The sequence below is a fragment of the Dreissena polymorpha genome, chromosome 3 (genome assembly GCF_020536995.1).
Source record: "Dreissena polymorpha isolate Duluth1 chromosome 3, UMN_Dpol_1.0, whole genome shotgun sequence".
NCBI classification, from domain to species: domain Eukaryota; kingdom Metazoa; phylum Mollusca; class Bivalvia; order Myida; family Dreissenidae; genus Dreissena; species Dreissena polymorpha.
The window spans coordinates 73,013,940-73,026,719 of record NC_068357.1 but is presented as its reverse complement, the minus strand read 5'-3'; the positions used below and the strand labels follow the sequence as shown (position 1 = coordinate 73,026,719).

Sequence of the window (12,780 nt, the reverse complement as noted above, 5' to 3'; positions counted from 1 at the left end):
TGCCAAAGTATTCATAAAATGAGCGATTTTGGCCACATATACTTGACCTCTGACCTTGAAGGATGACCTTGACCTTTCACCACTCAAAATGTGCGGCTCCATGAGATACACATGCATGCCAAATATTAAGTTGGTATCTTCAATATTGCGAGAGTATTCATAAAATGAGCGAATATGGCCACATATATATATAACATCTTACCTTGAAGGATGACCTTGACCTTTCACCACTCAAAATGTGCGGCTCCATGAGATAAACATGCATGCCAAATATCAAGTTGCTATCTTCAATATTGCAAAAGTATTCATAAAATGAGTGATTTTGGCCACATATATTTGACCTCTGACCTTGAAGGATGACCTTGACCTTTCACCACTCAAAATGTGCAGCTCCATGAGATACACATGCATGCCAAATATCAAGTTGCTACATTGTATCTTGAATATTGAAAAAGTTATTGCAAATGTTAAAGTTGGAGCAAACAGACCAACAGACCAACGTACAGACCAACAGACAGGGCAAAATAGTAGGTGGGGGACATAATAAAGATTTTTTATTTTTTTTTTTGGGGGGGGGGGCGGGTTCTGGGGTGGGGCTTGGTGGATAGTTTGGGTGGAGTCCATTGTGGTATGTCAGGTAAGAATGAATCAAATCTGATGTTAAATAAAGAAGTTATGGCAAATTAAGCAAAATTTATTAATTTGACCTTGAGTCAAGGTCATTCAACGGTCACGGTCAAGTTCAACTTGCAAGGTACAGTAACATCATGATAGTAAGAAAGTATTTGAAATTTGAAAGCAATAGCCTTGATACTTTAGAAGTAAAGTGGATCAAAATTTAACAAAATATTCAAAGTTACAAAGACAAACAAGATGTGTTTGTGAAACACAATGTCCCCCTATATGACGTTTGACCTTGAAGGATGACCTTGACCTTGACCCTTCACCACTCAAAATGTGCAGCTCCTTGAGATACACACGCATTTCAAATATAAAATTGCTAGCTTCAATATTGCAGAAGTGACATTACATGAGCAATTTTGACCCATATATTTGACCTTGAAGGATGACCTTGACCTTGACCTTTCACCACTCAAAATGTGCAGCTCCATGAGATACACATGCATGCCAAATATGAAGTTGCTATCTTCAATATTGCAAAAGTATTCATAAAATTAGCGATTTGGGCCACATATATTTGACCTCTGACCTTCAAGGATGACCTTGACCTTTCACCACTCAAAATGTGCAGCTTCATGAGGTACACATGCATGCCTAATATGAAGTTGCTATCTTCAATATAGCAAAAGTTATTGCAAAATGTTAAAGTTGGCGCAAACCAACCAACAGACCAACCAACCAACAGACCAACCAACCAACAGACAGGGCAAAAACAATATGTCCCCCACTACTATAGCTGGGGACATAAAAAGAGCCATAATTCCTACAAAATGCTTGATACAGTTGTCTGTTCTTGTTTATAGGTTGGGGTCATGTTGGTAAATAAGTATGCAAAATAAAAAAGCAATATGTTAAGGGACATAGGAAATATTTGGGGTAGTATGTAAACTGTAACATTTGCACGCTCACGCTAACACCGACGCCGGGGTGAGTAGGATAGCTCCATTATATATATATTTCATATATAATAGTCAAGATAAAAATTATGGTTACCGGTAAGATGGCATACAAAACACCACCGGTGGATGACTTACAGGCAAATATCTTTGTCATCATAATCTTTCCCAATCATCATCATTATTTTGTCAACTTGGGGAAAGAGACTTTTAAGCTTTTCTCCTGATGTTTCTTCTTTTGGCCATTGTTGAGTCATAACCCAACGCTGATTCCCTTTTACTGCAAAATGATAAGAACTCAGTAACCGATAGAAGTTGTGCAGTCACTGCCCTGCAAACAATCAGCTGTGCAAGCCAATGTCAGAAATGACAGTTTCACATTCACCAGCCTGTGCACGACTGCACTGCACCCAGGTGACTGTCACTACAAACATTAGGTTGTTTTTTTTTTCATGTAGTACCTGTTATTTTAATGCATTTAAACCATCAGAATACAAATAACACAATACATGTATGCACCAACTCAACCTATGCACACAGCTACACTAAATCTGTTACCAATGCATAGACACCCACATAGATGCTAGCATTGCCTGGTAGAACTAGAGCCAGGAGTGAAGAGCACAGGCTAATCAGGGACAACATCCTCTTAAATAAGATTTCTGCTAAGAAGAGACTTTATTTAAACGAAAAATAACATAAAAGTGGAAAGTGTCGTCCCTGATTAGAACGTGCCGACTGCATTTGGGACGACACTTGCATTATGCCCAGTTTTCTCAGAACGCGACTAAACTGAACAAATTAATCACTGGCCATTTTTTGTTGTAACATGATACCAATTCATGATACTGATCTTGCAGTTCATGAAGTCTTTGTAAAAGACAAAAAACTGAAGTATGGTACCAGTACTTCTTCTCAGTGACTTAAATATGACTTGTGGGACCAGATAGGGCACGCTGACAAGCTATACATCAGTTGTCTGTTCGGTACCTTACATATGACTTTTCATACATTGTAAAACAGTGTTACAGACTGAAATCAGCTGTAAGGATACACAGTTCCTAATTTCTGCCTGGACACTTAACTATTTCAGTGCTGGAACCTAATTTTGAAGGCCTTTGCAAACAGTTTGGATCCAGATGAGACGCCACAGAACGTGGAGTCTCATCAGGATCCAAACTGTTTGCTATTCTGATAATATTCTTTGAAAAAAATCAAAGAATATGCTAATTTTAGAAATTCAGCAGACGACACTTTAGCAGACGACAAATTTCCCAGCATGCAAAGGGTTAAGCCTCTGCCAGGACACTTAAGCCTCTGCCTGATGAAGAGTTCAAGCAAACAACAGCCTCTTTGTTTACCTGTCTTCAAAATACAGTGTCCAATTATAAATTGATACTGACATACATACATCATCATCAAACACACATTGTTTGTTTATAATAATTTTACACTTATACATTTGTATATAGCATGCAGTACATATCTATGGTGATGGTAGCTTTCGTTAACAGTACCTTCTGCCTGCTGTTTAATGATATATTGTAAACTCATATCATGTTTATGATATCGGATGGCAGGTTGCAGCAAAATATTGAACTCATATCGTTTACTTTTACAATAAAAGATAAGATGTCCAAACGAGCACGTTCGTTTTTTATTTAATTTTTAATGTACTTGTTCAAAATGGCTTGATTATAAATTTGTGTTTGTTTCCACAGAATATGAAAAACTGCGTCTACCAATGAGTTGCAACCCTTCCCTTCTGGTACTTACATTTTACGGAGCTTATAAACTGGTCCCATTGCAGTATCCAGGCCTTGCACTCTGAAGGGGAACAAGCAAGTAGCATGACTCCAGTGGAACAAGCAAGTAACATGTCTTCAGTTCAACAAAAAGAAACCAGTGACCTAGTTTTTGACCTGGCATGACCAATATTCGAAATTGACCTAGACATCATCTGGATACAAAATTCTGACCAAGTTTGGTGAAGATCGGATGAAAACTACTTAAATTAGAGAGCGGACAACATGCTCAATGTTTAAAACGCACTAAGTGACCCTGTGACCTAGTTTTTGACCTGCCATGACCCATTTTTGAACTTGGCCTAGACATCATCTAGATACAACTTCTAACCAAGTTTGGTGACGCTCTGATGAAAACTACTTGAATTAGAGAGCGGACAACATGCTGAATGTTAAAACGCACTAAGTGACCTAGTTTTTTACCCGGCAAGGCCCATGTTCGAACTTGGCCTAGACATCATCTAGACTTCGTTTAGTGGGGGTATAACAAGACATTGCCAAGCAATATGGTCCCCTACTGGTGAAACTCCACCATTGTCAGTAAAAGAAACAAGAGGGCCAAGATGGCCCTAGTTCGCTCACCTGAGAGGAGTCGGTTCATTCAATCTTTACCAAATGTCAAACTTGACCTAGATATTGTCCAGACTAACATCCTTGTCAAGTTTCATCATTATTTCATCTGCGAGTCATGATCAATGTACCTTTGAAGTTTCATGATCCTAGACGTAAGCATTTTTGAGTTATCATCTGGAAACCATTTTTCTAAGTTGAGTCACCGTGACCTTGACAGCCATTGTGTGAATACGTTTTTTGGCACTGTAACCTTGACCTTTGACCTAGTGACCTGATAATCAATAGGGGTCATCTGCAAGTCATGATCAATATACCTATGAAGTTTCATGAACCTAGGCATAAGCGTTCTTGAGTTATCATCCGGAAACCATTTTACTATTTCAAGTCACCTTGACCCTGACCTTTGACCTAGTGACCTGAAAATTAATAGGGGTCATCTGCGAGTCATGATCATTGTACCTAGGAAGTTTCATGATCATAGGCATAAGCGTTCTTGAGTTATCATCCAGAAACCATTTTACTATTTCAGGTCACCATGACCTTGACCTTTGACCTAGTGACCTGAAAATCAATAAGGGTCATCTTCGAGTCGTGATCAATGTACCTATGAAGTATCATGATCCTAGGCATAAGCCAACTTGAGTTATCATCTGGAAACCATTTTACTATTTCGGGTCACCGTGACCTTTACCTTTGACCTAGTGACCTTAAAATCAATAGGGGTCATCTGCGAGTCATGATCAATGTACCTATGAAGTTTCATGATCCTAGGCATAAGCATTCTTGAGTTATCATCCCGAAACCATTTTACTGCTTTGGGTCACCGTGACCTTTACCTTTGACCTAGTGACCTGAAAATCAATAGGGGTCATCTGCGAGTCATGATCAATGTATCTTATAAAGTTTCATGATCCTAGGCATAAGCGTTCTTGAGTTATCATCCGGAAACCATTTGACTATTTCGGGTCCTTATGACCTTGACCTTTGACCTAGTGACCTGAAAATCAATAGGGGTCATCTGCGAGTCATGATCAATGTACCTATGAAGTTTCATGATCCTTGGCATAAGCGCTCTTGAGTTATCATCCGGAAACCATCTGGTGGACAGACAGACCGACATAAGCAAAACAACATACCCCCTCTTCTTGGAAAGGGGGGGGGGGGGGGCATAATGAGAAAACTGCCCCCCTCCCTGCAGCCATGTTATTCAACTGACCGGAACCATTTTTGAACTCAACTTTCGTATTAAGGACACAAATGTTTTGAAAAAAATTCATGAAAATTGGGCCAAAAATGTGACTTCTACTGTGTTCACATGTTTTCACTATATACATATAGAGAAAAATGCCCCGCCCACTGGCGGCCATGTTTATTCACCGATCCCGACCATTTTCCAACTCGTCCGAGAAATCAATAAAACCAATATTTTGACCAACTTTCATGATGATTGGGCAAAAATTGTGACTTCTAGAGTGTTTACAAGGTTTCTCTATAGCCAAATAGGGAAAACTGCCACTATATACATATAGATGAAAATGCCCCGCCCACTGGCGGCCATGTTTTTTAACCGATCCCGACCATTTTCACACTCGTCCGAGATATTAATAAAACCAATGTTTTGACCAACTTTCATGATGATTGGGCACAAATTGTGGCTTCTAGAGTGTTTACAAGGTTTCTCTATAGCCAAATAGGGAAAACTGCCACTATATACATATAGAGAAAAATGCCCCGCCCACTGGCGGCCATTTTTTTTCACCGATCTCGACCATTTTCGAACTCTTCCGAGACATCAATTGAACCAATGTTTTGAGCAACTTTCATGATGATTGGGCAAAAATTGTAAAACAAGCAAGTAACATCAAGCAACTCCAATGGTACAAGCAAGTAACATGTCTCCAGTGGAACAAGAAAGAAACAAGCAAGTAACATAGCTCCAGTGGAACAAGCAAGTAACATGACTGCAGTGGAGCAAGAAGGTAACATGTCTCCAGTGGAAAAAGAAAGAAACAAGCAAGTAACATAACTCCAGTGGAACAAGCAAGTAACATGACTCCAGTGGAACAAGACAGAAACAAGCAAGTAACATAACTCCAGTGGAACAAGCAAGTAACATGACTCCAGTGGAACAAGACAAAAACAAGAAAGTAACATTACTCCAATGGAAGAAGCAAGTCACCTGACTCCAGTGGAAGAAGTAAGTAACATGTCTCCCGTGAAACAAGCAAGTAACATGATTCCAGTGGAACAAGCACTTAACATGTGTCAAGTGGAACCAGCAAGTAACAAGCCTCAAGTGTCTCTTGTGGAACAACAAGTAACCTGTCTTCAGTGGAACAAGCAAGTAACATGTCTCCTGTGGAACAAGCAAGTAAGTGTCTCCAGTGGAATTAACAAGTAACATGTCTTCAGTGGAACAAACAAGTAATCTGTCTCTAGTGAATCAGCAAGAAACATGTCTCCAGTGCAACAAGTATGTAACATGACTCAAGTGGTACAAGCAAGTAAAAAGTATCCAGTGGAACAAGCAAGTAACATGTCTCCAGTGGAAAAAGCAAGTAACATGTCTCCAGTTTAACAAACAAGCAACAAGCAAGTAACATGTCTCCAGTGAAACAAGCAAGCAACAAGCACATAACCTGTCTCCAGTGATACAAGCAAGTAACTTGTTTCAAGGGGAACAAGCAAGGAACATGTCTTTAGTGTAACAAGTAAGTATTATGTCTGAAGTGATAAAAGCAAGTAACCTGTTTAAAGTGAAACCAGAAAGTAATAATTATGTCATCAGTGGTACAAGCAAGTAATATGTCTCTAGTGGAACAAGCAAGTTTTATGTCTCCAGTGGAACAAGCAAGTAACCTTTCTCCAATGGAACAAGTGAGTAACATGCCTCCAATGGAACAAGCAAGTAACAGGACTCAAATGGTACAAGCAATTAACCAGTTTCAAGTGGAACTAGCAAGTAATCTGTATCCAGTGCAACAAGCAAGACAAATGTCACAACCAAGTAACATGTCTCGAAAGGAACAAGTAAGTATCATGTCTCCAGTGGTACAAGCATGTAACTTGTCTCCAGTGGAAAAAGCAAGTAACAACAAGTAACAAGCAAGAACCCTGATATGTCTCCAATCATTTGCTATTTATGGCAAACTTTTGCATATGCACATTATTTGTTAAGAAATAGCTATTTTCATTCAAATATTTATTAAAAATAATTAAATGTGACAAAATTATTCTGCAAGCAATAATCGATGGCGAATTGGGTGACTTATAAACATAATATGTTTACTGTAAGGACATGCTATTTAGTTACAAACGGGTAAAATATGTTAACATTTGTTAGAAGTCTTTTAATTATTTGTTAATTGTCCTTAAATACAGACAAACAAGTACTCATGCATTCAAACAAAAGCAAACCCTTAACAGCCTTGTTGAATGCCTCTGGGAACTTGACAGACATGTCCCGTCCATTGATGTTCAGGTCACTCAACTTGTCAGATATCTCCACCAGGATGGATGGGAACAAGACCTCAAAGTTCAGACGCACAAACCTGTAACCAGACAGCAACAGGGCCACTCAGAGATTGGACACACACACACACGTACCTTTATGAAGTATATGAGCCATTTCTTCAAAATACTCCAAAAAAACTTTTTATAACGAGTTCAGATTTAAATAAGGCACTGACAAACATTAGCATTATACATGAGCTTGTCACAGTAGTGCAAAATCCCCGCCAAAATGTGTTTGCTTGTATGACAACATATGTTTTAAAGAGTAGAATAATATTTGTAAAACATGGCTCCTGTGTCATCTATTTATATTTCAAGGATCAATTAGTTACCGGTATATAGTGTTATGCTGTAGAGAATAAAATATACGGAAATGAAAGAAAGGGAGGTAATTTAAAAAAAAGACTATAAACAGTTACTCTTCTTGATCACTGTATATTTCCCTAAACTTGTCTATTCATTTTACAGTGAATACTTCAGTGTTCAAATTAAAATATTATTGTAAAATTAGATAAAGGGAGATATGAAAAATTTAAAAGCTAAAATATTTGCTATGAAATTAAATTAAATATAATTTAAAATTATAAATAAATTTTAAAAAAATATTTAAAAAAGGGAGATAATTCAAAAACTGCAGCCAAAAGAGTAATGGTTCATGTTCACTGCAAGAAAATTTCTACAGTAGATTAAGAGTTATGCTCCGGACAAAAATTTACTTTGAAATTAAATAAAGGGAGATAATTCAAAAACTAAGGTAGATAGAGTTATGGTTCTTGGTCACTGCCCTCTCCTACTTGCCATCTGTTTATATTTCAAGTTTTAAGTAAGTCCCTTCAGGAGATTTAGAGTAATCCTCCAGACAAAAAATTACTATGAAATTAAATAAAGGGAGATACCGGTAATTAAAAAACTAAGGTAGATAGAGGTATGGTTCTTAGTCACTGCACTTCTCCTACTTGCAATCTGATTATATTTCAAGTGTCAAGTAAATGCCTTAAGTAGATTTAGAGTTATGCTCCGGACAAAAATTTACTTTGAAATTAAATTAAGGGAGATAATTCAAAAACTAAGGTAGATAGAGTTATGGTTCTTAGTAAATGCACTTCTCCTACTTGCCATCTGTTTATATTTCAAGTTTCAAGTAAATCCCTTCAGTACATTAAGTTATGCGCGGGACAAAAATTTACTTTGAAATTATATAAAGGGAGATAATTCAAAAACTAAAGTAGATAGAGTTATGGTTCTTGGTCACTGCACTCTTCCTAATTGCCATCTATTTATATTCTAAGTTTAAAGTAAATTCATTGAATAGATTTGGAGTTATGCTCTGCACAAAGTTTTGGACTGAAAGACGGAAGCACAGACGGACGAAGACTATTACCATATCCCCTCCCAAAAAAAATTTGGCGGGGATAATAAACTCTTCTGCCTTTTCTTTTACAGACACATTTATTTCAACAGCGAATTTTAACTGTGTGATACCTAGATGTGATAAAAAAAACTTATTTACATATGTTAAGCCATAAACAACAAATGACAGATTGGGGCTTTTAAACCAAAAACACTAAAAACAAAAAAATGTACATGTATGGTTTATTAAAAGAACATGCCATGTAAAACTCACCCACAACTGTCCATAATTTTTATGCCATTGTCTAGGGTCTTTTCCTTTGGATCAAATTTGATCTCAAATGTGGGGTTGATCCTTAGGATGTTGTGGAGCTTCTCGCAGTGCAGGTCTATTAGACGTATCGGACCAATGTTCACAGTCAACTGTTTCACTGATCAACACAAACGGGTTAGTTCATCATCACAACATGACGTAATGTGATCAATTTATATATATATATAATAATCATGTATCTTTGTGCAGTCTGTCTCTGATTAAATGGTCATATTAGTCCTGTCAAGAAGGTCAGTTTACCTTCTTAAACTTTTCCTGGGTAAGCTGGTTGATCAGTACCAAGTTAATATACACACCAGTATGCCAGTAACATACATCTGCCTTACTTGAATCAATGGTAGGAGAAGAATGGCTTAACTTTTTCAGTGCTGGAACCAAATTTTGAAGGCTTTTGCAAACAGTTTGGATCCAGATGAGACGCCACAGAATGTGGCATCTCATCAGGATCAAAACTGTTTGCTATTCTGATAGTATTCTTTGAAAACAAGCGATGTGTTTGGGAAACACTATGTCCCCATATATTTGACCTTTGCAGGGCTTTTTTTCCTTCTTTGGGACCCGCCGAAAATCGGCCCTTTCCCCTCAGATTTTTTTTCCCCTCAGCAGGTAAATTTTCCCCCAGACTTCATTTTTTTTTTTTTTTTTTTTAACTTTAAATACATAAGTTCACCTGATCCAGTGTAGAAAATATAACATATTGCATAATTAAATTATCTGTTGCCTTGATTTTGTTTTAAAAACAGCAAAATATGTTGAATTGATTATTTAGGACTTTCCTTATTTTCCCCAAATCCGGCGTTTTGTGTGATTTTTTCCCCCAAAATCCAGCATTTTGCGTGATTTTTTCCCCTCAAAAAAGGCCAGGCCCTTTCCCCAAAATCAGATAAAAAAACCTGCTTTGACCTTGAATGATGACCTTGACCTTTCACCACTCACAATGTGCAGCTCCATGAGAAACACATGCATGCCAAATATCAAGCTGCTATCTTCAATACTGCAAAAGTGTACATTCAATTAGCGATTTTGACCCATCTATTTGACCTTTGACCTTGAAGGATGACCTTGACCTTTCACCACTCAAAACGTTCAGCTCTATGAGATACAAATGCATGCCAAATATGAAGTTGCTATCTTTTATATTGCAAAAGTTATTGAAAACGTTAAAGTTTGCACAAATGTCCCCAAGTATAGTGGTGGGGGACATAAAAATTGAAGAAAATGCTAATTTTAGAAATTCAGCAGATAACATTTAAGCAGATGACAAATTTCCCCAGCATGCAAAGGGTTAAGTAATGACTTAATGACCAATCCCACCACAAGATGTGTGACCAGGCTTGGAATCAAACCAAGGGTTCTCTGTATAGCGCAACAAATGAGCTTGTCAGCCCAAATATATGTGACATGCACTTAATTAAAATTGAAATCTTAGCATAAACTGTTATAAAATACTCACACTTGCTCAGTGATTTAGGAACAGGTGTTACAAATCCTCTGTTATGGTAAAGGTAAACCTTCGGCTTACTGGCCAGTGGTTTAGTTGATTCTGCAACCTTCAGCGCACCACCTTGGCAAAGTGAAGAACAGTTGTTTAAAATATAGTGTCCTAGTAAAACATCACTCAACAGAATATTGTCTTCCTTCTGCTATGAAAAACACTTGAAGATGATACATTTAAATTAAAGTCTAATAAACAGACATGTTCAGACTCAGAGCAGGAAATTCCAATTAACAAATGTATTTTACTAAAGTTTATACCTTTTACTGAATGGAATTCAGGAATGGTTTCAGCTTGTTTTGCTGGACTGTCTGCCATTTCAATCATCTAAAGTGTAAATTCTTTATTATAGCCAATTACATAATTTAACCCATTTATGCCTAGCATCTAGAAAAAAGGCCTTGGCAAACAGCGTAGAACCAGATAAGACGCTGCATAATGCGGCATCTTGTCAGAGTCTGCCCTGTTTGCTTAAAGGAATTTCTATAAGAAATATTCTAAATATAGAAATAAATATACTAGACATCCCTAATTTTGGAAATAAATTGATCCAATTTAGAAGGATGGGAGAGTCCACTAGGCATATATGGGTTAATCGCCTCTCATGCTATGTTTAACAACAAAAGAGACTGTACTTATTATATACCATTTTCGAAACATATGTATGGACATATTGTTTAAATACATTTATCGACATAGCGTTTATTTAAAGAACAAAATTAATTTTATATAAATGTCAAGTAAACAATGCTTCCACTTAATGAGGTTGAGTGCAAAAGCAGTTCAAATGTTTGCATTAACATAAAAAAGTGGTAAAGCTACAAGCATTATATGAGTCGCGTTCTGAGAAAACTGGGCATAATGCTTGTGACTCAAGTGTCGTCCCAGATTAGTCAATGCAGTCCACTAATCTGGGACGACACTTTACGCACAAGCATTATGCCCAGCTTTCTCAGAACACGACTCATATGGAAAGAGAAAATGCTAACAGCAAATACTTTGAATGTCCAATACAGTATTTATAATGTAAGTGGCAGAAAAGTAGTCAGGTGTACATGTACAATAAATAGCAGAGCAAAACACTAATTCTCAATGTGGATATGCCAAACTGCCCTTTAAACTGAACATGTCTTTATATCTCCAGACTCCTTCACAAATTATTTAAGATTGCATAACTCATTAACTGGACAATGTACCAAGATAAAAATGCGCATACATGTAAAGCAACCCATGTGAAAGATACAAAAATCTTACCGAACATGAGGTCTGATAACATTTTAAATTTACCAGACCTCACCAGAGTTAACCGGACCTCGTTCTTCTTTAATCAAACATTTTTTTAAAGTCACTCTTAAACTTATTTTTATTATGATAATGTTAACAAAGTTTAACAAATCTAAACAAAATAAAATAAAAATTTAACCGCGTTACATGAAAACTTTAAAAAGTGAAGAAAGCTGTTTACATTACAAGTAATTTTAAACAGCGATATAAAACATAAGTACTCTCAGAGGGCGTTACTATGAAACAATCAAGATGTTGACCTTTTATACCCTTTATTACTTTTGGTTATTTTTTAAATGCCACTCACTTTCCAGCAGTATCAGTAAAAAAGTGATTATCATCCATTTCAAATTAATATTCACTTTATATCCTGACTTTACTCGCTATGAATTTTCTTAGAAGGAGCTGCAATTTTGTGATTCTGCTTAGAACATTTGTTGCTAGATAAATTGAGATATAGAGCGTTGAAACAGCCGCTTCTACTGCTGACTTTGCTTCAAATCATGACACAAACAAGCAATGGTCATGTGGCTTCCCGCTTTCGATTTACGATCATCAGTACCATTTACGATTCAAACCAGTTAAATTGAACTACACAAAAACTTGATGTGTCACTTTGTCATAAAAAAGGTACAATATTTGACTGGTTCTGAGAATTGCGCTTGGTTACCTCACCATCAAAGATAGCAAGTTTTGACTGGTTGGTAATATCCGTTTTCTTATAGTTAAATAATCTATCTAAGTAAAATAAACATAACCCACTCTGTATTGTTTTTTTTACATATTCCTAGTTGTGTAGCTATTCAATTTTAATCAAAATTTTTACATATTCTTGTGTTTTTTTTGTCG

General features: G+C 36.8%; 1 protein-coding gene across 5 annotated transcripts in view; it reads right to left on the bottom strand.

Annotated features, from left to right (window-relative positions):
* The window catches only part of LOC127874738 (uncharacterized), a 43,759-nt gene that overhangs the window by 19,767 nt on the left and 11,212 nt on the right, over window positions 1-12,780 (bottom strand). For all 5 annotated transcript variants that reach the window (XR_008047075.1, XM_052419284.1, XM_052419287.1 and 2 more), the window contains 6 exons: window positions 10,908-10,974; window positions 10,606-10,716; window positions 9,093-9,249; window positions 7,373-7,506; window positions 3,354-3,404; window positions 1,716-1,857 (listed from right to left, as the gene is read on the bottom strand). Coding sequence is in view for 4 of the 5 variants with exons in the window: in XM_052419284.1 (XP_052275244.1) it covers window positions 1,716-1,857; window positions 3,354-3,404; window positions 7,373-7,506; window positions 9,093-9,249; window positions 10,606-10,716; window positions 10,908-10,974 (662 nt within the window). In the remaining variant the exon portion in view is untranslated. The remainder of the gene's footprint in view (window positions 1-1,715; window positions 1,858-3,353; window positions 3,405-7,372; window positions 7,507-9,092; window positions 9,250-10,605; window positions 10,717-10,907; window positions 10,975-12,780) is intronic.